General features: G+C 37.0%; 1 protein-coding gene across 1 annotated transcript in view; it reads left to right on the top strand.

Moving 5' to 3' along the window:
• Positions 1–6615: 6615 nt before the first annotated feature.
• Positions 6616–23757, top strand: part of HPGD (15-hydroxyprostaglandin dehydrogenase) — a 32887-nt gene continuing 15745 nt past the window's right edge. The window contains exons 1-4 of the mRNA XM_004040646.5: positions 6616–7128; positions 7420–7543; positions 11406–11512; positions 20707–20803. Of these exons, the coding sequence (XP_004040694.1) occupies positions 7036–7128; positions 7420–7543; positions 11406–11512; positions 20707–20803 (421 nt within the window). The 5' untranslated portion in view covers positions 6616–7035. The remainder of the gene's footprint in view (positions 7129–7419; positions 7544–11405; positions 11513–20706; positions 20804–23757) is intronic.

Raw genomic sequence — 23757 nt, 5'->3', positions numbered from 1 at the left:
TCGGGAGTTGAGGAATTCCTTCGTTTCTGTTTCTGTCTCTTTGTCTGCAGTTAAGTTCATCTATTAAATGGAATGTTTGTAAAATAAAAATAGAGTCTAAGCTAAAAAAAAAAAAAAAATTCTTCCTCAGTCTTCAGGTCCACCTGTAAGTGATGAATTTCTCTTCCTCTTTCTCTGTGTCAAAGATTACCACCACTTGACCATTTGGCAACTGAATAACTTTGACCATTAGATTCTTCTCCCGTTACTGAACTGAACTGCCTTTCTGTTCTTGCCATTTGCAGGAATGTGTGTTTTGTTAAGTACAAGTCACAAGACTGGCTCAATCCTTAATGCATCCATCTGTTGGTTTCCCCAATATAGTTTAGTCAATAAACAGAATTCCATTTCCAGATTGGAAAATCTATGTTTTGTGGGCTGAATTGTGTATTCCCCCACAAATCCTTACATTGAATCCCTGCCACCTAATACTTGAGAATGTAGCTCTATTTGAAGTTAGAGCCTTTAAAGAGGTGATTAAGTTAAAATAAGGCCATGTGGACTGTAATCCAATCTGGCTAGTGTCCTTATAAGAAGAGGAAATTTGGACACACACACAGACACACATTCACAGAGAAAAAGCCGTGTGAGGATGCAGCGAGAAAGTGACCATCTGAAAGCCAAGGAGAGAGGCCTGAAGAAACCAAACCTTCCAACACCTTGATCTTGGACTTCCAGCCTCAGGAATTGTGAGACAATAAATTTCTGCTGTTTAAGCCACCAAGTCTATGGTATTTTGTTATAGCAGCCCTGGGAAACACCAAGAAAAGTTAGAAATATCTCACCATATTCTGGACTTGAAAATCTATCTGTATCGTTGTTCTTTCTCCATTTTCAACTAAGTATCTCTTATTCCAGAAATAAATATGAATATTAAGGAAGAAACTTAATAAGAATATTTCATTGATCACCAAATTTGTTCCAGGCATTGTACTGGGTGCTTCAAGGAATCATTTTGTTCCCCTTTTAACAGCTCAGGAAACAGGATCAGAGAGGTTATGTAATCACCCAAAGATCATACAATTAGCAAAGGGGATGAGACAGCATTTGAATGTAGATCTAAGAGAATTCAGTGGAGTAGACAAAGCAAAGGCTTTGGAGCCATGTGACTTGGATGTGTACCCAAGTTTGTTGCTAAGTTCTGGTATCAGTCCCTTGTCTTCCATGAGGCTCATTTTCTTCAACTGTAAAATGAGGATACTACTACTTACCTTGCAGGGTTAGTAAGAAAACTAAATGAAATAACTTACAAAGGAACAAAAACATAGCAGCTATTTAAAAAGTCAGCTCCTCTATTGTAGCTTGTGGTAGCAAAGTCAAAACAAGCCCCAGACCCCAGTACTAGCAGTAACTGTCTTATGCCAGCAGTGGTTTTTGTCTGTTTGTTTGTTTCAATAAAGAAAAAGCTTATTTTTGTATTGATTTATATGTCATTATTTTACAATTCAGTAAACATCTCTATCAGGTGAGTGACTGGCCTGCCTCTGAGCCTGGGCCTGTGATTGAGTGCTTCTTGGAATGTCTGTGCTCACCAGTGTGCATGAGATGAAGGAAAAATCAATTTAAGACTAGCCTGGCCTAACAGGTCAGAACTGAACTGACAGACACTAGGGTATGGGAAAATATATATTTGCTCAGAGTGCTGATTTCAGTCTATATTCAACTTGTATTTCTTAAATAAATCGCCATTCAGACAGGGCTAAAAGTACTGCTCAGCTACAGTTATCTCAAAATTAAGAGTTTAATTTTCAAAAAAGAAGTAATACTCAGTAGTCAGCCACACCTTGTGTCAAAGCCTCCTCCTTCATTTTCTAGATAAGTGACCTTGACCAGATTCCCCAAACTCCTTAAACGTGTTTTGCTCATCTGTAAAATGACCACAATAATAACTACCTCACAGCTCGGTTGTAAATAATAAATGCAATTATATATGTATAGTGCTTAATGATAATAGCATTTATATAACATTTGCTATGTGCCGGTCACTGGTCTGAGCACTTGACTTGTATCTAACTTAGTGTAGTCTTCACAACAACTTGATGAAATAGGTGCTGCTATTATCCTCATTTTACTGATGAGGAAGCTGAGATTCAGATAAATTAAGTAACTATCCAAAAGTCACAGAGCTAGTAGATGGTAGAGCTGGATTAAAACCCAAGCGGTCTGATTCCAGAGGCTGTATGTGTAAACAGTAAGAGATGGCTGCTTCTGAGTAAATGTTCAACACTCAACACTTGTAATTGCATTAAAGGAATAATCACCTCTCTTAACTTTGCATCATTGTGCTGCATTTGTTTTTAAGAGAACTTCGTTTGCAAAACTAAATCAAATACAGCTCTCTACATGCTAGGAAGCCATGTGTCAGTGAAAACATACCCACTCTCCATGCCCTCAGGCCTTTGCCGTTTGATACCCGCTCCTCTTGAGTATCTTTGCCCTCCCACTTTCTTCAACTGTTTTCCTACGCAGCTATCAGATCTCTACCATGGAATTACCAATCACAGGATCATAAGGAGCTTACTCTCTCTGGATGTCTTCAAAGAGGGCTGTGTCTTTTTCTCTGGATCCCTTCCAGCTGATGCAGCACAGGGCCACCCAAAGTACATGCACAATACACGCTGACCAAAGAAAAGTATATATAAATATGAGATATGTGTTCAAGAGAAGATGGAAAATTTTAATAGGATGGTGAGATTTCCCATATGTTGTGATTATCTTTTTATATAACAGAAATATATTGATAATGGGTTTTTGGAGAAGAATGTTCCCATATTTTATATTAAAAGTCTATTTTGAATTTAAAATATCTATAGAACATTATATGTGGTATATTATAAAACCAAAAAAGGGCTGCTTACCCAGTCAACATCTCCCCACTCCTCTGATTTTTATATGCATTTCTCAGCTTCTATGTTCAGGATATTACATCAGCTATATATTTCTGTCATCACAGTGATTTGTGTTATTAAAAACATAATTCTCAGCTAAAACAAAGTTAAATTTGAGATAAACCATCATCCATATAATTTTGTAAGAACATTCTTATTTATAGGCTATACAGGTGAGTGTTCCTTATCCAAAATGCTTAGGACTAGAAGTATTTCAGATTTCAGAATTTTGGGGGGATTTTGTATTTGCATGTACATAATGAGATATCTTGGGACTGAGACCTAAGTCTAGCCACAAAATTTATTTGTTTCACATACGTATTATACATATAGCCTGAAAATAATCTTATGCATTTTAATAATTTTGTACGTTAATAATTTTGTACATGAAACCAAGTTTGTATCTAGTACTTACATGTGGAATTTTCCACTTGTCATGTTTCAGATTGTTGGAGCACTTTTTAACAAAAACTTTCATTTAAAAAAGATTATTGCTTAGGAGTGGGGGCCAGGGAGGCAGTGTATAATGACACTATCTTTATTTTGCTAGATAAGTAAGTAATTTATGTCTATTTGGAGACTTTATGGCAATAAATGATCTAGTAGGTTAGCCAATTTGGTTGCCCTGACTGCTATCTACCAAAAAGATTTAATTTGCCCCGTGTTCTACATGATTTAGTCATCAGGGACATTTGGGAGGATTTTTTCTATTGGGAGATATATTAGGTTAGGCTGTGATAGCAAATAGAAACAAACATGCAAAGGCTCAACAGATTAGAAGTTTATGTCTTGCTTACATCACAGTCCAGGAAGGCTCAGATTTTGGAGCAATTTGGATTTCAGATTTTTAGATCAGGGGTGCTAAACCTGTGACTGACACACAGCTTCCTGGCATGTAAAGAAGGGCCACAAGAAAGACATGGGGCATGGAACACCTCAGATGTGATGCCCAGGAGTTTAGATATTTTAAGGATTTTAAACATGAGAATATCTAAACACGATCAGATCAGTTTTAGAAATTTTCCTAGGAGAAGTGCAGAAGGTAAATTGGATTTAAGAAATGTGGAGCAATTAAATGAAATAAGTCAGCTACAGAAAGATAAATATTGCATGTTCTTAGTCATATGTGAAAGCCAAAAAAAAACCTTATAGAAGTAGAGAGTAGAATTGTGGTTATCAGAGGCTGGGAAGGGTAAGGGGAGATATGTATAGGGAGAGGCTGGTTTACGGATACGAAGAAACAGCTAGATTAAAGGATAAGTTCTAGTGTTTTCTAGAACACATGTAGGGTTAATATGGTTAACAATAATTTAGTGTATAGGTTCTAAAAGCCAGAAGAGAGGATTTTGAATGTACACAACACAAGCAATGATAAACATTTGAGTTAATAAATATGCTAATAATCAAATATCCTGATTTTGTCACTATACATTGTATACATGTATTGATATATCACTCTGTACATACATATCACTCTGTATATATAGATCACATAAATATGCACAGTTATTCCATGTCAACTAAAAAGGGAAAAAAATCCTTCCTTACAAAGATCACTGTTTGGTAAGCAGTTTAATTCACTGTAATAAAGCATCTCACAATGCAAAAAAAAAAGGGGGGGCGTATTTGGAGGTAATGAGAAGCTAACTGCTGTTTACTATCATAGGAGAAAATATGAATCTGGACGGTGGCAGTGGAAATTGAGAGGAGGGAAAGGGATGAAGGGGTACTAAGTTTTCTCTAGACCTCAGTCCTTGCTATCTACTAAAAAAACCTATTCTTCACATTTTTCTCTATCTCACATTTATTATTCATTAATATTTCAGAAGTAATATGTTGGGACTAATATTAATGTATTAATACTTTGTGGCAGGCTCTGTAATAGTGTTTAATATGCTTTACCTATTTTAATTTTCACCTTTTTATTTTTTAGAAAAGCTTACTTTATAATAAGGAATCTGAGACCCAGAGTTGAAGCAAATTGCCCAAGGTTACACAGCTGGTCAGTAGCAGACACAAGATCCAATGCCGGTTTGTCTGAATCCAATGCTGACGCCCTTGTGCCTCACCTATCCGCCACCGCCAAACTGCTTCCTGTTCTTCCAGTTGTCACTATCCTTGACTTGTTGCACTTTGACCTCAATCAATCTTCTTATCTTTTCTTAAAAGAAAAACATGTTTGCTGTCTAATCTTTTCAACTACTATCCAGTCCATTTCTCTTTCCATGTAACCTTGGTCTTCAGTCCATGACAATATCTATCTTCTCACAGATCATTTTCTCCTTTCATTTCAGCTGTTCAGTTTTTGTGCCTTCTAAATTTACTCACACTAAATATTGTCCTGAAAAATTCAAAATATTTCTCCATCCTTTATTCCCTGGTGCTCACCTGAGTATTTTGCATTATTAACTACTTCTTTCTTCTTGAAACTATTTCTCCCACAAGAGCTGCAAACCTGTGTTCTCCCAGCATGTTGCCATGTTACCCCAGCAGTTCCTTTTCTGTCTTTTTTGCCAGTTCCTTCATCAGAAACTTCTATGTTCTGTGCATGCCATTAGAGGAGCTGAAGTTTTGTTTGGTTCCTTGTTTTCTTTTTGTCTTCTATTATTCCCTTTCAATATGACCCCTCAATTTACTCTTCATATTACAATTTTAGTTATCATCCCAGAGTACAAATATCTATTTTCTTGTTTTAATTTCTCAAGATTTTGTCAAGACCTAATTTCAAATTAATGTTAAAGACATTTGCTTAGCGGCTTACCAACAACGCGACAGGACACATTTTACACAGTCTCCTCATACACTCCTTCCCTGCTGAGCCAGCCACCTTTCCCAGTAAAGAAGGTAAAGAAGATATAAAAATGATTCATTCTGCTGTTAGTGTCAGTCTTTTGCTCAACTCCCATTTCCCCCAAGTATTTAGATTTTTTTTTTCTTTAAGAAAATAAATGCCAGCTGGGCACAGTGGCTCATGCCTGTAATCTTAGCACTTTTTGGGAGTCAAAAGTGGGAGGATCGCTTGAGCCCTGGAGATTGAGGTTGCAGTGAGCTGGGATTATGCCACTGCGTTCTAGCCAAACAGACAGAGCGAGATCTTGTCTCAAGATAAAAAAAAAAAAAATAGCCAACCACTTACGTTTACAGAATTAAAATTGCTGCCTGCCGCTGACAACCTGAGAAAAAGAGACAAAGTCAGTGGAATAGCCCTTGCTATTTATGCAAGTCCGCATACAGCTAGCCCTGGAGTTCCTGGAGAGCAAGGAACCTCTGTCCCAAACTTGACTCAGAGCTTCCAAAGTTGGTGTATTTCAACAAGTAAGCATTCCATTGAGCCAACAATTTGGTAGGCTACCAGCGGCTCTGGAGGGCCTGTTGATGATGACAGTTTTTGTGGGGGCATCTCAATATGACACACAGTTGACACTGATCAGAAACACAGCGCCAAGGAGACTCTAGTCCTAGCCATGAAATGTTATGATTCCAGGTTTTCAGGACAGAGCAGAGTCCACTTCTCATCTCCAGTATCCGTAAAAATTTGTCCAAAATGTAACTAAGAAAACACAATGGTATTAGTTATTTCTGCTCCCCGTCACCCTCAACCCCACTGATTACGGGACGGGAACTCACACAAAACTTTGAGACAAAAGAGCAACGAGTTTGCTTTATTGTTTGCTTGTTTGGTTCCGGAGTCGGGGCCGGGAGGGAGTGCAGGAGGAGGAATCCAAGCTTCCAAGCCTCTGCTCCGCTCTCCTTCTATCCAGTTGGTCTTTAGGGCACTGAAGGAAACTCTTCTTCAGAAATAACCTTTTAACTTTTCTTCTGTCAGCTGCCTGCCAATCACGGAGCCAGAGGCTGAGGGGAGGCTTTGAGCCGGTCTGCGAGTCCGGAAGGCAAAGATCGCGAAGCTTGGCGCTCCAGAACGCTCAGGGGGCAGGTGACACAGCCGTGGGTTCCCCGGCGGGCGCTGGCTTGACAGTTTCCTCCCCGCCCACTGGCAGGGGAGCGCCCCGCCGGGCTGCACGCGCGCGCGCGCAGGGGGGGACATAAAAGCCGCGGCCGCGCGGAGACGCGGAGCTCGCCCACCGCCCGCCCCAGCAGTAGCTGCACCATGCACGTGAACGGCAAAGTGGCGCTGGTGACCGGCGCGGCTCAGGGCATAGGCAGAGCCTTTGCAGAGGCGCTGCTGCTTAAGGGCGCCAAGGTAAGCCCGGCGCCCAGCCGCGGAAATTTCTCTGCCCATACACTCCGAGACTCGCCCCGCCGCCCGAGGTGCACGGGCGGAGACAGGGAGGCCGCGCCCGGCGTGCCCACTTTGCCACTTCCAAAATTTGCTGAAGCTGAGGCTGTGAGCACACCTCAGAAGTGGCTGGGAGGGAACCCAAACCTAATTGCCACATTTCAGGTCCAGGAGGGGAGCCTCTTGTGTGTTTATTGTTTGTCCGTCTATTTCGTGAGCTGCGCAGGCCCGCGATTCCTCTCCTCTTGTCTATAGGTAGCGCTGGTGGATTGGAATCTTGAAGCAGGTGTGCAGTGTAAAGCTGCCCTGGATGAGCAATTTGAACCTCAGAAGACTCTTTTCATCCAGTGCGATGTGGCTGACCAGCAACAACTGAGAGGTAAGACAGGGGAATCAATCTGTCAACTGGGAACGTGCTCTCAACAAGCAACAACATGAAGGCAGCCCGGCCAGGGGGCCCTGGGTGCCGCCTCCGCTGCCTCCTCGAGAGCAGCTACCTTGAAGCTCCAAAAGACAGTCTGGACTGATACGTTTCCTTCTGACAGCCCAATAGCTGTAAAACCGAAAGAAAGGCAAGACTGCTGGAGAAATCCTTTTTTTGTGGTCATTTGGCAGCATTAATGTAATCAAAATTCCTTTATGTATTCAAAGACAGTGCTGCTGCAGTAATTATTAAATGATTGAAATTGCAGACAAAACTTGGAAAATAAAAGTAGGTTAAGGAACTGTTGACAAACAACTTCTCCCAGAAAGCTGGAGTCCAATGACAATCAAATGTGGCAGTTTTTCGTTTAAACATATCAGAATACAAGTTCAAGGAGCATCACCACAGAAGTGCTAGATGCTTTTGACCATATGTTTTCTCCGGCTTTTTCCCCAATGAGACAGTACTTTAAAATAATAATAATAGTAATCATAATAAAGTATACAATGTTAGAATTGTAGTAGAAACATCTCTATCAGCCTTTCCTCAATGCTTTCCTGTTTCCGGCTACTCACTTCAAATAGACCAATCTACTTGTGAAGTATCAGGGACAATATTGGCATACGCAATAAACAGCTTTGATTATAAAGCTGTTTTTTTTTTTTTTTTTTTGTACATCTATTGGAGAACTTGAGAGTGCCCCAATAAACTTACAGGAAACAAAAATTCTGGAGAAAAACTAGAAAAGTAAAATATTTTTATTTCACAAAGTTTTATTCAAAGAGACTGAGTAAATTGTAAGGCACTTTTTAATCAAGGGGTCTGAAAACTTTTGCAAATCTTATTCCAGTGCTCCTGTTCTTAAAGGGACATCAAATGTACATTTATTTTAAAATTTTAAAATATTCTGTAAGAGAATGAAAATGAACTGACGTGTTAGAAGGAAGTGGTGTACCCACAGTTAAGAGAAATTGTAAAGGAAATTACATAACCGAAATCTGAAAATGCTAATAAAGACCTATAACACAGATGAGAAGCATGAGCAGAACAGATTTGTAAACATAATGCAAGAGGAACATCTTGTACCAGAGGACAATTATGTTGATTGCACATGATATTTTGGATCAAGGATAGAGCTAGGTCCGATCTCAACATTCATGCTGATGGAATAAGGAACAGTATAAACAATCTGAAAGCCATTTCTCTCTCAATTTATATAGTTTCATAAATGACATTTAACTACAATTGTTTTTTTCTCAGTATTTAAAATTAATACCTTGGCTATAAACACATTCCTTAAGGATAAATGATTGTGGAGAAGGAAAAAAACTCAGACACATAAGTGACCCGGGAAGGCATGTTGGTCATGAGAAATCCACATGTTGTCTGGACATGAGCATTTGCTTGCATCTAAAGAAAACATGACATTGATTCTTCCAGTTTCAGGATTTAATGTTGCCTATAACTTTTAAAATTGTTTAGACAGTGTGGAAATTATAAAAATATGAGATGAAAAGTTTCTTGGAGATAATCTAAACATAACTTATTTTCCAAGTGAACAAATCACAGCCAAGAGAGTTTAGGTAAATTACAAAGAGTACCATAGCATATAAATGTCAGCAAGAGGTAGACTGTACGTTGCTTGAGCCTGGAATTCAATGGGATGTCAGAAAACAAGATGGTATACTATACATTGGTAAGGGCAGAGTGTAAGGAATACGGTGGAGAACAGAATGAGGAAAGAAAATTAAAGCGGCAATTAGACATACATATTTAAAACCCTCATTTTCCAAAAGGTGAAGGTTGTTTCTGTGGAGTTATGAAGAGTTAGAACATACTCAGAATGGAAGGAGAAAAAAAAAATACTGGGGGACCTTTTCTGGACCCAATTTGAGATTTTAAGAAACATTTTTAAAATTCCATGAAAAAAGGCCGGGTGCAGTGGCTCACGCTTGTAATCCCAGCAGTTTGGGAGGCTGAGGCGGGCGGATCACGAGGTCAGGAGATCGAGACTTTCACTCGCGTCTGTGTGAAGAGACCACCAAACAGGGTTTGTGTGAGCAACAAGGCTGTTTATTTCACCTGGGTGCAGGCGGCTGAGTCGGAAAAGAGAGTCAGCAAAGGGAGATGGGGTGGGGCTATTTTATAAGATTGGGGTAGGTAAAGGAAAAAGGGGGGTTGCTCGCTGGTGGGCAGCAGTGGGGGTCACAAGGTGCTCAGTGGTGGAGTTTTTTGAGCCAGGATGAGCAGGAGACGGAATTTCACAAGGTAATGTCATCAGCTAAGGCAAGGACCGGCCATTTTCACTTCTTTTGTGGTGGAATGTCATGTTAAGGCAGGAACAGGCCATTTAAGTATCACTACTTTTGTAATTCTTCAGTTACTGCAGGCCATCTGGATGTATATGTGCAGGTCACAGGGGATATGATGGCTTAGCTTGGGCTCAGAGGCCTGACAGAGATCATCCTGGCTAACACGGTGAAACCCCCGTCTCTACTAAAAATACAAAAAATTAGCCGGGCATGGTGGCGGGCGCCTGTAGTCCCAGCTACTCTGGAGGCTGAGGCAGGAGAATGGCATGAACCCGGGAGGCGGAGCTTGCAGTGAGCTGAGATCAGGCCACTGCACTCCAGCCTGGGGGACAGAATGAGGCTCTGACTCAAAAAAAAAAAAAAATCCATGAAAAATAAACAGTTTGTGTTTATTGTTCTTCCATTCCCGTACAGTGAGTGTAAAAGGTACATATTAGGAAATCTTGAAAATGTTTTTAGTAAACAACTAGCATAGTAATTTATCTATATGGCAACTGATTAATCCATGTCTTCCCCAATATGTCTGGTGGTTGTTAATGATTATATGGATTTATTTCAATCAAAATAAAGCTTATGCTGACCTACTTTTTTTAAGGACTTGATATGTTGTTCTGGACACCTGAGAATATATTTCCGTCATGTAGAAAAACAACCACAATTTTTATCCATAGTGTAAAATAATAGAAGTAGAATGAATGATCAAAGGCCCAGGGAAACAGTTTAAATCAATTAGAACTATGCCAAAGGCTGCTTTGAGAAACAATAGACATGTGATTGGACAGTGTAATGAAAGACATTCAGGCCTCAGAATCCATGCCAACTTTATCCTGTTTGAACATAGTTTTATACAAACTAGTAATCCTAGTAATCTGAAGTAGTAATAATAGTGAGAAAGAAGAAGGAAATAGTAAACATTGAAGTTTCAGTAATCAAATAAAATCAACTGAATGAAAAGTAGACTTCTACTAAGATATAAAAACTCCCCCAAACATGCATAATAGATCTGAATACATAAGAATATTTGTATTAACATAACACTTTATGAATTTAATATGGCTTATGGAAAAGGATGTTTACCAATAGTCTAAGCTACAGAGCTTCAGTAGCTTCTCAGGGACTAAGAGACATTGCTTGCCCTAACTGACTTCAACGAGCTCTTAGCTTAGGATCTTAGCTCAGTTCTCTAAAATGTACCCCATTAAGTTACTGCTTATAGAACTTCAATGTGCATACAAATCATGTAAGAATATGTTAAAGTTAAGATTCTTATTCAGTTAGTCTGTGGTGTCTGCAAAATTCTGCATTCTTACCAAGCTGCCAGATTGATGCTTCTAGTCCACAAACCACACATTGAGAAACAAGGAATTAATTACACTCAGCCCATGAATTTAGTAACTTTCACTATGAGGGTAAATAAACTGAAATTCCTCTCATGGCATAGGACATGATTTAAATGTATACATGGAAAATAAGAATGTATCACTAATATCTTGTTTTATAATTAGACACTTTTAGAAAAGTTGTAGACCACTTTGGAAGACTGGACATTTTGGTCAATAATGCTGGAGTGAATAATGAGAAAAACTGGGAAAAAACTCTGCAAATTAATTTGGTGAGTTATCTTAGCTATGTTTCGTGTCTATAATTATTTAATAACATGATGTTTATAAAGAAAAAAAGGTTCTTGGAGTCAAGGAAACAAAACAATGACCTACAATATTGAAAAAGGGAAGTTACAGAAAGCTGGATAAAAGCATTTTCTTTTATAAAAAGGAAGACATTTAATTATGAAAGTAAGTCTATCTTAAAATATTAGAAAGTAGCATGAATAAAATATAAGTGATTGCTTAACTCAGAGACTGGCAGACTATGACCCACAGGCCAAAATAGCCTGCCAACTCTTTTGGTACGACCTGCAAGCTAAAAATACCATTTTACATTTCTAAATGGTTGATAAATTCAAAAGAAGAATAATATGATTATATGAAATTCAACTTTCAGTGTCTATAAAGTTTTATTGGAACACAGCCACAGTCATTCATTTAAGAATTGTCATTGGCTATTTTCATGCTACAGGGGCAAAGTTTAATATTTGTAAAAGATCCTGTGGCATTCAATGACTAAAATATTTACAATCTGGCCCTTTACAGAAAAAGCTGGTCAACCGCTGACTTATTTATTTAAAAGTAAATCTTAATTAAATGCCAGAATGTAACAGAAAACAAAATTAAAGTGACAATTGAACTTGTAATTAGTAGGACTTTTTATCCTGAAAGTTCGTGGTTCGTGTGTGTGTGTGTGTGTGTGTGATTTCCATAATGTTTGATAATGACTTAGCTCTTAAAAATGGTAGAATTAAGAAATAAAATTTTCTCTTTTATACATTAAGTCATGAGTTTGTGGGTTACCTCATTCTATAAATACCCTTGACATAAGATATTGGAGTTTAGTAAAAATCAAACGTTAACTAAAACTAAATGTCAAATAGGCTGTGCCTGGGGTCTCCCTGACCTTGCTAAGGTCATTCTCACCAATCTTACAAGGCAGGTAATTGTAGAATACAATTTGGCCACTGTGTATGTATAAAGGTACAGGGAGTGACCTCCTACTTCATGATATCCTCCTAGTAGATTATAAACTCCATAAAAACAAGAACTGGGTTGTGTTTTTCTTTGTTTCTCTCTCAGTAATCAACATAATATCTTGAAGATAGTGCTTAGTCAATACATTTTTTACTTAAATTGAAATGCCGATGAGTAATTACCTAACTGCTATAATAACTTGATAGAGGCAATGAGGATGACACTTCTTCACAAAAGAGCCAAATCTGTAAGTCCTACCTTGAGAAGAGTACAAAATTGCTCCCTAAACTTGACAGATAACTAAAATACAGTTTTCTTTTAATTTTTTAAATTTTTAAATTATTTTTGTTGGTTTTTCTTTTTCAACTTTTATTTTAGGTTCAGGGTGTACATGTGCAGATTTGTTACCTGAGTAAATCGTGTGTCACTGGGGTTTGGTGTACAGATGATTTCATCACCCAGATAGTGGTCATAGCAACCCATAGATAGTTTTCCCACTCTCACCCTTCTCCCACCCTTCATCCTCAAGTAGACCTTGGTGACTGTTGTTCCCCTTTGTATCCATATGTGCTTAATGTTTTGTTCCTGTTTGTAAGTGAGAACATGAGGTATTTGATTTTCTGTTCCTGCATTAATTTGCTTAGGATAATGATCTCCAGCTGCATCCATGTTGCTGCAACCAACATGATTTCCTTTTTTATGGGTGTGTGGTGTTTCATGCTGTATACCTACCCATGTTCTTTGTCCAGTCCCCCGTTGATGGGCATCTAGGTTGATTCTGTCTTTGCTATTGTGAATAGTGTTGTGATGACCATATTAGCGCTGTGTCTTTTTTGGTAGAATGATTTATGTTCCTTTGGGTATGTACCCAGTAATGGGGTTGCTGGGTTGAATGGTAGTTCTGTTGTAAGTTCTTCGAGAAAAGCTCCAAAATGCTTTCCATGGTGTCTGACTAGTTTACTTTCTTACCAGCAGCATGTAAGTGTTCCCTTTTCTCTGCAACCTCGCCAAGCCAACATCCATTATTTATTTATTTTTTAGTTTTTAATGATAGCCATTCTGATTGCTGTGAAATTGTATTTCATTGTGGTTCTGATTTGCATTTCTCTGATGATTAGTGATATTGAGCATGTTTTATGTTTGTTGGCCATGTGTCTGTCCTCTTCTGGGAAGTATTCACAGAAGTCTCTTTATGTCCTTTGCCCTTTTTTTAATGGGGTTGTTTGGTTTTTGCTTGTTGATTTGCTAAAGTTCCTTATATAATCTGTATATTAGACCTTTGTCAGATCCATAGTTTGCAAATATTTTCTCCAGTTCTGTAAGTTATCTGCTTACTGCTTTGATAGTTTCTTTTGCTGTGCAGAAGCTCTTTAGTTTAATTAGGTCCTATCTGTCTATTTTTGGTTTTGTTGCAATTGCTTTTGGAGACTTCATCATGAGATCTTTGCCATGGCATGTCTTCAGAATGGGGTGTTTTGTGTTTTCTTCTAGAATTTGTATAGTTTTAGGTTTTATATATGGTGTAAGGAAGGGGTCCAGTTTCAATCTTCTGCATATGGCTACCTGGTTATCCCAGCACAATTTATTGAATAGTGCATCCTTTCCCCATGCTCGTTTTTGTCAATTTTGTCAAAGATCAGATGATTGTAGGTGTACAGCCTTATTTCTGGCTTCTCCATGCTGTTCCATTGGTCTACATATCTGTTTTTGTACCAGTACCATGCTGTTTGGGTTACTGTAGCCTTGTATAGTTTGAAGTCGAGTAGTGTGATGCCTCCAGCTTTGTTCATTTTATTTAGAATTGCTTTGACTATTCTGACTCTTTTTGGATTCCATATGAGTTTGAAAATAGTTTTTTTTAATTCTGTGGAAATTATGATGGTAGTTTGATAGGAATAGCATTGAATCTGTAAATTGCTTTGGGCAGTATGGCCATTTTAACAATATTGATTCTTCCTATCCATGAACATGGAATGTGTTTTCATTTAATAATGACATCTCTGATTCCTTTCAGTAGTGTTTTACAATTCTCATTGTAGAGATCTTTCACCTTGCTGGTCAGCTGTACTCATAGGTATTTTATTCTTTTTGTGGTTGTTGTAAATGGGATTGCATTCTTGATTTGCCTCTTAGCTTGGACATTATTGGTGTTTGGAAACATTACTGATTTTTGTACATTGGTTATGTATCCTGAAACGTAACTTAAATTGTTTATCAGTTCTAGGAACCTTTGGGCAGAGACTATGGTGTTTTCTATGTATAGAATCATATCGTTTGCAAAAAAAGATAGTTTGACTTCCTCTCTTCTTATTTAGATGCCCTTTATTTCTTTCTTTTGCCAGATTGCTCTGGCTTGGATTTCCAGTACTATGTTGAATATGAGTGGTGAGAGTGGGTATCCTTGTCTTGTTTCAGCTCTCAAGGCGAATGCTTCCAGCTTTTTCCCACTCAGTAAGATGTTTGCTTTATGTTACTTCGATGCCTATGTTGTTGAGGATTTTTTAACATGGAAAGATGTTGAATTTTACCTAAAATCTTTTAATTAAGAAAGAAGGTTCTATTTTACAGTATGGATACCCTCCTTGCAGTTCTTTTAAAACTTTTTCTCCAGTGTACCTCTTTCATTATATTTGAAAATAACTTGAAACTGTCAAGCTTCCCTCAAAATCTTTTTGGGATTCTAATTGCAAATACACATACGTGTGTTTGGAGAGACCTGATAGCTGATTTTCCTGAGTTGAGACAGTTCTGTGATCTTCTTCTACTTTAGGGTAGAAATGTATTGAAATGAGATATTCTGTCTGTGAATCATACTTACATCTCTTGGCTAAATCTTCCATTATTATGGTATATGAATGTTTAATATACCATTGAATTTTTTTAATTCCTAATTTAGTATTTGTGCTTCTGTACTTATAAATTGTACTATCCTTAATTTTCTTTTCTTATAATGTTCTTATTTGGTTTGGGTGTCATCTATATCTTGGCTTCCTTTTATGTCCTTGATCTGTTCGTTTCTCAACAGAGGCATTCTTATCTCAAATGGCAAATGTCAGTTTGCCTACCTCTTTTAGTAATTCTGTAAGTTTAGACTCTATATATTATAAATCTATAATATTCAGAGCATAAGTTGCTAATGATTGCAATTTATTGATTTTTAAATTTTTTTTAAAGTTAAACTTCTGATTTGCTGTCTGTGATTTTTTAATCTATTCTATATTTTCAGATATAAAATTAGTACCCTATCATTTTCTTTGGATTCACATTCACCTACCTTTTTCCATTACTTTATTTTAAAAATATAAGTAACCTTTTATGTTAAATTTGTTGTTGCTGATGGTTTATTGTGAGATCTTAGAATCCTTTAATCTGTAGTTAGACACATCTGGGAACATCTGCCTTTTTAATATTTGTGAGTTTAAGCCATTTATCTTTATTTTTACTCTTCCGTTTTATACTTTAATATTTACTGTTTTCTTTTTGTTTTTATTCTTTTTCTGTTCCTTACCTAAATGCATTATATAGCTTTAATTTTCTTATGCTGGTAAAAAAAAAAAAAACTATGCATTTTATATTTACTCTTTGGAGGATACCCCTGACTTATTAAGAGTTGTATTTCATTACATCTTTTGGTAGCCTGATAAAACAAAAATTTTGAAAATATAGCTAATTGGGAACTGCAAGGATTTTTAAGAATATAGACTCATGCCACTTTCCAAAACCACATTAAATGATGAGATTTTCTTTGAACCAGGCTATCCCAGTGAAAAAGCACAAATTGCACAACAGCTTTCTCTCTTTAACATTACTACTGATATTTGTAATAGCTTCATCGGTAATATCTACAGATATTTTTACAGACAAAATTAATAGAGTATATAGTTCCTGTATTTGGTGACTTCCTAATGGACACTTGCTGTGTCTTTTCTCTGAGAAATCAGCTGTCAGAAACAGTGTGCAATGATTACAGCTAACGTAAAGAAACATGGAAATATTGAGGCAAATATTACAAAGTTACAGAATTCGACTGATGTCTTCATCCAGCTGAGAGGGCATGTTTGCTTTAATGTAGCCTGTGTGAATACCTGCTCTGAGCTGGAAAGTGCCAATATCATGGGCAAATAGGAAATTCTGGAAGACCAGGGGAATTTTATTGTGATCCTTTAGTTACAACTAACAGGCCTAGTTCCTTCTCCGTTGAAATTTATCCAGCCTTTATTTTTCTTGGGACTCTGCTGACATAGGCCACTTTTTAGCTTAACATCAGGAACTGATGATATATGTTTACATGGAGAAAACATCATGGAACCTTTGTTACCAATGTATTACTTAAAAATATGTTACTTCCCCTCCTACCTAAACCCGTTGCAAGAGTAGAATCTGACCAATAATTTAACTTCCAACTTAATTATCTCTGTTACTGTAATGCAAATATTTGTGTGTAGTTTATATAACTCTTTTTTGAAACTCTGCTCTGGATTTAATTTGCCTCCTTGGGTCTTATACAATTCCATGTTTGTTCTTTTGCATGTTTTTCTGTATTACTGCTCATGTCAGAGAGTAACCTCTTAAAGGACTTTACCATATATCTCTCCTTCTTCTAAAATATTATACAACATATTTATACCATTTTCATAGGGCTTACCAGTTTTTTAATTTTATTAGAATTATTTTAATATATACATAATTCATGCTATTCATGCTAGTAAACCACAAGTTCTTTCAAGGCAGAAAACTATTGTCTTGTGTCCTTACAGATGTTAGTTAATAGTTACTGGGTCACCTGCCATTACCTGTATATGATATTTTGCATACATGAGAGTATTCACTTCTATGTCTCAGTACATTGCTTTCCAAATACATTAGTTCTTCCAAACAGTATCATCTGACCTTCTACTTTTACTCCTTATCAAATTTACTCCTTACTTTTCACTTTGCTGATCTCATCCTTCTTCCCACTAAACCTTTTCCCAGTCTTTGGTTTCCATTAGGCTATTTTATACTTCCTCCTTAGTCTGAAGCCAACAACAGCAGCATTATTTATAGCTGTTCAGAACACAGAAGAAATGTTCAGCAGGCCAGGAGCTGTGGCTCAGGCCTGTAATCCCAGCACTTTGGGAGACCGAGGCGGGCGGATCACAAGGTCAGGAGATTGAGACCATCCTGGCTAACACGATGAAACCCGTCTCTACTAAAAATACAAAAAATTAGCCGGGCGTGGTGGCGGGCGCCTGTAGTCCCAGCTACTCGGGAGGCTGAGGCAGGAGAATGGCGTGAACCCGGGAGGCGGAGCTTGCAGTGAGCCGAGATTGCGCCACTGTACTCCAGCCTGGGCGACAGAGCGAGACTCTGTCTCAAAAACAAAATAAAATAAAAAAAAAGAAATGTTCAGGAAAGAATGAGTCTTTGCAAAACTATCAACACTCATGCTGGCAATTGGGCAGAGGTAAACTTAACTTTGAATATTGATTGGAATGGTAATTCTGTCATGTAGTTTTGTAACTTTCTTTAGTTTCTATAAACTTAAATATGTTCATCCCCACTGATGTGGAACTTACAGTCTAATTTTGACATTTAACTAATATATGTTGAATTCCTTAACCCATTTATGCCAGAGGTTGCAATATTTTGAATTTTTGCATGAGTTAAAAATTAGACCTTGGCAATGACCTTGAACAGTAGGATATAAATAACTCTCACGTGCTTAGTATTCCAATAATGGAACACTAGGTATAAGTGGGTCAATATATTCAAATAAGATTTAAACAAAATAAATGAATGTTGCTAGTCATTTTTTTTTTTTTCTGAAATGCACTTATTGACTAAAGATTTGCCCTGGGAAATACATTTCTTTGGGATGAGTCAAAATTAGAATCCAGTCTTGACTCTGTAATTTATAAACTGTTATTTTATTTCTCTCATATTGAGCTTCCCAGGGAGGAAGGTAAACTCCGTATCTCTAAGGACTGTTACGCTTAAATAAACCATAGTTTATGTGAATATCCAGCACAGTGCCACTGCATAGAATTTATTCAATAAATTACACTTCCCTTCCAGAGCATCAAAATCTACATTTTCTGGCCAGGCACGGTGGCTCAGGCCTGTAATCCCAGCACTCTGGGAGGCTGAGGTGGGCGGATTAGTTGAGGTCAGGAGTTCGAGACCAGCCTGGCCAACATGGTGAAATATATAATATATAGACACACACGCACATGCATATATAATCTAGAATAAGGACTACATTGTTATAGTAAAGGAGGAAAAGTGAAAAATATCATTTCTACACAGCCAAAGCATTAGACCCTGTCTTGTAGATTCATCTTTTGAACTCTTTCATTTGAAAAATTACCCAGTTCTTAACCTGATAATGGATGAGAAAAATAATCCCTTGCCTTTCTCCACCAAAGACCTAAAGATAAATATTGCTTTTTTAAAAAATTAAAAATAAATCTTAAAAAATCCCAAATTTTCTATCTGGCTTCATCTTGTTCATGTCGAAAACACAACAGTGGGGTGTCAGCAAAGCTGTAATACCTGAGAATAAAAGCATAGTGTCAATACGCATGAACAGAAATTCTGTTCAGACATGCTGAAGCCTTCTGCAGAAACTAACAGAATCTAACTGGCTTCATTAATTTCAGCCATCTACATCTTTTTCTTCTTATATAAACAATGTTTTGATTTTCCTTTCTAAAGAAAATCATGTGGAGATTTTATTCATTCTCCCTAAGCCTACTTACTGTCAAACTGACACATGGCTTAAGTGAATAGAACCTCCAATTTCCTTTTTTGTTCAAGAGCTACTGTTAGGTAGGAGAAGTATATCCGAATCCTTGTAAAAAAAAGAAAACTTCAAAAGGAAATTTTTAAGAGAAAAAGAAGGTAAATACATGTGTAACCTCCGTTTCAGATGCATTACCTATTGTATCGTTTTCTTTGCAGTATTGTAAAGCATGAAAAAAATAGGAATTAAGATGTCAAAAAAGAATTTTCCTTTTTTAAAAGTCTGAGCTGGAAGGGATAGGAATTCTTAAATCCAAAAGGAAAAGTGAGGTTTGAAATATCAATTTGATCGCACAGGTTTTTTTTTTCTTTTTTTTTTTTTGGTAGTGATTTGAACAAAAACAGGCAAAGTGCCTACACATGGATATAAGTGGCAAAACAGTGAACTATCAAAAGGATAGCTGTAAGCAGTGATTAATAAAATTTAGTTATAGACATTACTAAAGACCAGATGTCCAGCTAACTGACAATCACCACTTAAACTGGATAAAACATTTATGTGATTTCACACAACACGGAGTTGAGGATTGCTTGATCTTACAGGTCAATGATATCATCGGGCCCAGGGTTGTGTCATCCCTCCCACCGACCATTCTTTATGTTGGTTTCATCTTCAGGATACTAGGAAATAGGGGTTGTCCGTTTAAGTTACGACATTCATATAAAGCAGGCAATGTAACCATTTCTTCAGGTTTTCTTAAGAGCAACAAAAAATTTCTCAGCAGCATCCATCCTGTTCCCATCTCTAGCTGATTGCCTCCCAGGTCTCACTGACCAAAACTGGGTCACCTGCTGGCTCTGAAACCAGCCACTGTCAAGGAGAATGGGATTTCCATGACAGAATTAAATTAATTAATCAGTGTCTACATTAAATTTGGGGAGATCACCTTCCTCTGTATTATATGGAGAGGAGGTAGATACAGGAGCAAAATAGAACTTTTATTAGAAAGAAAAAAGGAGAAAATAAAACCTCTAGGAAATCAAGAGTAAGCTTTATTCTATATTCCAAGATCCAAGAGAATTAAACAGAGTAGTTAAGTGTGGAATACTGAGACATGAGAACCATATGCAGAGAAGAAGGGTAAATAAATTTTGCATCCAACATTTAGAAAACAGAAAGAATATATGGAATTATTGAAGATGTTGAGAATTGAGTGAAAGTAATAGACATTTTTGGAATACAACCTGTAGCATAAAATCTCATATTGGGCAACTAAGTGAAGTTTTGCAGATATATGACAAGCTCCACAATGATTAGGCAAACCCAAAGAATCCAGGTTTAATGACTAACTTTAGAAACAAAGCTCTTTTAAAACCTTTCATTGATAATATTTGCAGAAATCTCCCTAGGTATCTGGAATAGCTATAAAAACTTTGGTGTGTGAAAATATGGGAAAGGATAATGACTGTATTCCTTTTCTCACTTATGCCTCTGGATTAGGTTTCTGTTATCAGTGGAACCTATCTTGGTTTGGATTACATGAGTAAGCAAAATGGAGGTGAAGGCGGCATCATTATCAATATGTCATCTTTAGCAGGTAAGGGCAATTATTACATTAAATGTAACATTTTCTTATTGGTAATTTGGACCACAAAAACAAATCTTCAAAGCATATTTATTATCAGCTCAAGTTTGAAATTAAAAATCTGATTGTTTTATAGTTCCATGGAATTTTCTATTGCAAAATATCAAAAGTTTGAAAAATATGTTTATTTCTCTTAATTTAACTTGTGGCTTTTAAAGTTATCTTACTGCAGTAATATTTGAAAAAATATATATAATTTTTTTTAGAGCCAATATTTTTCAAAGGTTGTGGTGAGACTCCTAAGCAATAATGCATGTGAAAGCACCTTTGGCAAAGTAAAAAGCACTGAAGTGAAGTTAAGATGTCTCTGCTCCCATGTGATTTTAGTAACAGTGTGTAATTTTAAAATATGGCATATATCATAGTTAAGATATGTTAAACTAACAAATCAAGCCATATATATATAATGTTAAGATATGTTAAACTAATAAATAAAGCCATATATATATATAATGTTAAGATATGTTAAACTAATAAATAAAGCCATATATATATATAATGTTAAGATATGTTAAACTAATAAATAAAGCCATATATATATATATATAATGTTAAGATATGCTAAACTAATAAATAAAGCCAAACTTACATGTAGTATAAGCATATTCCTTACTCGTATATCAGTCCGAGGCAAGATCCTTGTTGCGGGTACCTCTTATGTATGCAGACATTTGAAAACCTGGCTGGCAGAAGTTCTGCCGTTTTCAGCAGGGAGCTCCCAGGGTTGCTTTAGAACTGCTGGATTCCTTTTTCTCTAGCAGAAAGAGAAAAAACATGGAGGAGGCATGGCTACTCTTTTAAGAACCCCAGCCCAATAATGGCAGACCTTCTGCTCACATTTCAATATAGAACTTGAGCTCATGTTTCACCTAACTATAAGCGAGTCTGTCTGGGAAATGCAGTCTAGCTGTGTGCCTAAGAGAAGAATGGATTTCAGAGGGCAGCTAATCATCTTTTCCACAGCATGCAATCCTAAACTATAGTATTTTCAGCGCAGTATGATTTAGTATCACCTGATATCTTATCCTTCAGTACTAGCTTTAAACCTCTGACTGGACTTTTTGGAGCAACTGAGTCAAGTGACTTTACTTTTTAAAACTCTAGGAAAAAATCATCAATGATTCTTGAATAGTTCAAGTGAAATTGTGAAGTTTAGGAAGTCTGATCAATATGGACAGCAAATCTAAGCTATCTTGTCCAAAAAAGTGAGACTTTAAAAAATTATCTGTTTGGTTTTAGTTAATGTGGTGATTTCAGAATAGAAATTTCAGCCCCACGCCCCACCCCAACCTTGGCATCTCAGCTCCAGTGATTTGGGAAGTTGGGTTTGGAGGTACCTGTGATCGAACCACTATCTGATTCTCAGCATTTGTCTCATCCCTCTAGGAATGATTATCAAATGGTTCTTTTATATCACTGTAAAGCTGCCACCAGAGGAGATTTAGAAATCTCCTTTAGAAGTTCTCAAAAATAGACTAGCATCTCATTTTCCGGGTCTCTTAAAGTCAAAATCATGTCCCTAAAGCTGTTACAAAGCTAATTCTATACATTTTTCAGGGTAATCAGATTCTTTTTCCTAGTGGTACAACTACTTATAAATTATAACATTTTAATTCTAATGATACTTTAAAAGGTGAGCGCACGGGCAATATTTGAAAGGGATATGTGTTCCAGAGAGGGCCAAATGTTAGGCTGTGGGAGACTGAAACCCTAAAAGCAAATTGGCAAAGCTAAATCTATACTATTTTGAAATAAAAGCATAAGAAAAAAACAAGTGACTGGAGAATTAAAAAGAGATATTTAGTTTAAATATTTAAAAACCTGGGGCTGTGATCAAGACTGATAATTCTCTGTATTCTTTCTATAAAGCTAAGAGGGTCAGCAAAGCCTAGAGTACCATGAATATTCTACAGGGAGCCCCTGGCCTTTATGTCACTGGAGGCACTGATTTCACTCTTTGGAAGGCTGAAAGCCTCAGAGTTGGATCAATTTAGGACAATCTGGGAGAATTTCTTTACCATAAGAGGGTGCTTCCTTGCCCCAAAGAGCATGAATAAAGAAATGCAATGTAGAATTACTGCCTTTTATCTGATTAAAATATTCAAATATATAATATCATTTATTGAGCACTGTTTACCTGATATCATTTTAAACACTGTACATTAACTCATTTAATCCTCACAACAACCCTGTGAGGTAAATTCTATAATTTCCGTTTTGAAAATGAGGAAACTAAGGCAGGAGAAGTGTGAAATACTTGCCTAAGCTTATACATCAAGTAAGCCTCAGAGCTGGAATTCACATGCAAATAGCCTGGTACAAGTCTTCTTAGAATTTTAACCACTAGATTATTTATCTATCTCTAATATCTATGCATTTATTTGTTAATCTACCTGTATTTATCCCAGCCTAACAGAAAAGTAAAAGCAACTGAAATCGTTTCAATTGAATAAACCCTTGCAATTTGCTAGTCTCTTCAGGCTTCATGGGCACAGCTCTAATCTCATGGCTGCATTACTAAACCTTCAGTGAAATCTTAAGCTTTTGCCCCATTTGACACTTCCAGTAAAGTCCTAAAAATATTTGGGGAGCTTACCAGTGTCACAAGTCAAAACATGCCATTGAGCAGAGCAGTTTAAGCCTTGCAATTTGGTGTCCACTTTGCTTTGTTGGCTAGGAGCTTGCTTTGTCATCCTGCTCACCGCCACCTCCCCCCAACCCCGGGTGTTAATCCTCTTCTTACCTATGTCAGATACGACATTTGCAATCATGTGTGGGCATTTCTCTATTCATGCAGATAAAACGATGACTTGATATAAATTCAGTGATGAGATTGCTTTGGTTTTAAATTACTTTCCTGGCACTGGTACAATTTAATGAATAATATTGCATTACAAACTGCTTCT

The sequence above is a fragment of the Gorilla gorilla genome, chromosome 3 (genome assembly GCF_029281585.2).
Source record: "Gorilla gorilla gorilla isolate KB3781 chromosome 3, NHGRI_mGorGor1-v2.1_pri, whole genome shotgun sequence".
In the NCBI taxonomy this organism is placed as follows: Eukaryota; Metazoa; Chordata; class Mammalia; order Primates; family Hominidae; genus Gorilla; species Gorilla gorilla.
This window is presented reverse-complemented; position numbering and strand designations above follow the sequence as displayed.